At 43.3% G+C, this 1,772-nt stretch overlaps 1 protein-coding gene across 1 annotated transcript; it reads right to left on the reverse strand.

The window, feature by feature from the left end:
* Window positions 1–470: 470 nt before the first annotated feature.
* On the reverse strand, window positions 471–1,424 carry LOC144541755 (odorant receptor 131-2-like). Its single transcript, XM_078286650.1, has one exon. The coding sequence runs from the start codon at window positions 1,422–1,424 to the stop codon at window positions 471–473; it is 954 nt and encodes a 317-aa protein (XP_078142776.1).
* Between the last annotated feature and the right edge of the window lie 348 nt (window positions 1,425–1,772).

Raw genomic sequence — 1,772 nt, forward strand, 5'->3', positions numbered from 1 at the left:
GCATTCTTATTTTATTGATATCTATATATATGTATGATCATGCATATCATTAAGTGCAGCAAACCTAGCTTGAATTTAATTGAAAGGCACTAGCCCATTTGCTCTGCCTCCACATTCCCTGAAATTGAAATTGAAGTTTTCTTCCAAATTGATGTATCCATCAAGTGAGGAGAACTACTCTTACGAAATTATACATAGCATGAAATTAAAACAAATTTACATACTCTTCAAATGAGTAGCTAACTTATGTCCTCGGTGGACAAAATTAAAACAGTTTATAGGCTGGTTATAGTCTGGATTTCAGGAATATTGACTACAGATGAGTTTATCAGTGTTTTGGAAATGTATTTCTCATTCAGTCAGTAAAATTGGATGTGCTTGCTTATTAAGGCCTGCCTGATAATTGCATGGGTTTTGAAATGTCACATATGCACATGCTTGAAACATTCCATGTAGCCTATGGCCAGACCTCAGCTTCGGTGGAACATGACTGAGAGTTTCAGTCGGCAACATAGGTGATACATGAGGATGGGTCTGATGGTTTGGTCTCTGAGGCCATAGATGAGAGCACTTAGACACCTGGGGAGGATGAAAACAAACACAAAGAGAACAATCTGGATGCGCACAAATACTATTCTCTTTACTGTTCTCACGATAGCTAAGAGGAGTAAGGAGTGCATGGTTGAGGAGAGACTCAGGCCCAGCTGTATCAGATGCAGCAGCACTGTGTTACGAGCCTTGCTGGCTGAGGCTTTGTCTGTGGAGGCAGACCTGGCTGCTACGGTCACACCAATATAGGAGCAAATGATTGCCACACCAGCTGATAGAAAGACAAAACAAGTATAGCCTCTGTCGTAATGATCAGACATTGGCACAAGAAACATGGCTACGCTGGAGCAAAGGTTAGTCATCTGCAGACTCTCCAGGTCTTCAAAGGGGAAAGTTAACATTATAAGAACTTGAATGAGGATGTTAAGACAACTGAAGGCCCACACTACAGCAATGGACACGCCTGTGCTTCTGATGGTGATGATGGCAGCGTGCCTCAGTGGGTAGCACACAGCTACATACCTCTCCAGTGACATCACCACCAGGGTGAGAGGGGAGATTTCAGTTGTGAGATTGGTGAGCATTATGAGAGTACCACACACAGGAAATGTCAGTGTTATTCTACAAGCAGTCAGTATGTAAAGTAACTGGCTCAGTGCCAGCTGAAGGGTGTCTGCGAAAAGAAGATTATACAGCAGAATGTAACGGGAGGTTTCACGAAACACCCGCTTACTCCTCAGGGTGTACAGCATGACCCCATTAATGTAGAGGAAAGAGCAGCATGGCAACGTAGTCAGAGTGGAAAACAACGCTCTCTCCAGTGACCCTTGATACTGCACTCCAACAGTGATGTTGGTCTGAGATTGATTTGACATGTTGGAGAAGCAGAAAAGACACAAAAAATATTGAACTATTGATGTAATTGGAGCACAAAACACAAAGAATCCTCTCCAGTGTGTATTTCCAAAACAGTCAAGATCCATCATCTTTCGAAGGGTGACAGTTATTGAGTTTGCATGCAGAATACAAAATCATCCATCGATTTTCCCAGTGCAGACAGTTAGCAGGTTCGAGGCCGCGCTCATGTCCACAAGGGCAGAGCTGGTCTGGAGGGTTTGCCTGCCCTCCCATCCTGTATATGAGCTTTGTCTTCACGCCTACTTCATGTGACACCATCATGTGTCAGCATGATCACCACATTAGAAATGGGTGATGTAATGTCT

This window comes from Centroberyx gerrardi, chromosome 11 (genome assembly GCF_048128805.1).
Source record: "Centroberyx gerrardi isolate f3 chromosome 11, fCenGer3.hap1.cur.20231027, whole genome shotgun sequence".
In the NCBI taxonomy this organism is placed as follows: domain Eukaryota; kingdom Metazoa; phylum Chordata; class Actinopteri; order Beryciformes; family Berycidae; genus Centroberyx; species Centroberyx gerrardi.

Bases quoted from the DNA above. Each gene is read 5' to 3' on its own strand.
- LOC144541755 (XM_078286650.1), bottom strand. From the start codon at position 1,424: ATGTCAAATCAATCTCAGACCAACATCACTGTTGGAGTGCAGTATCAA.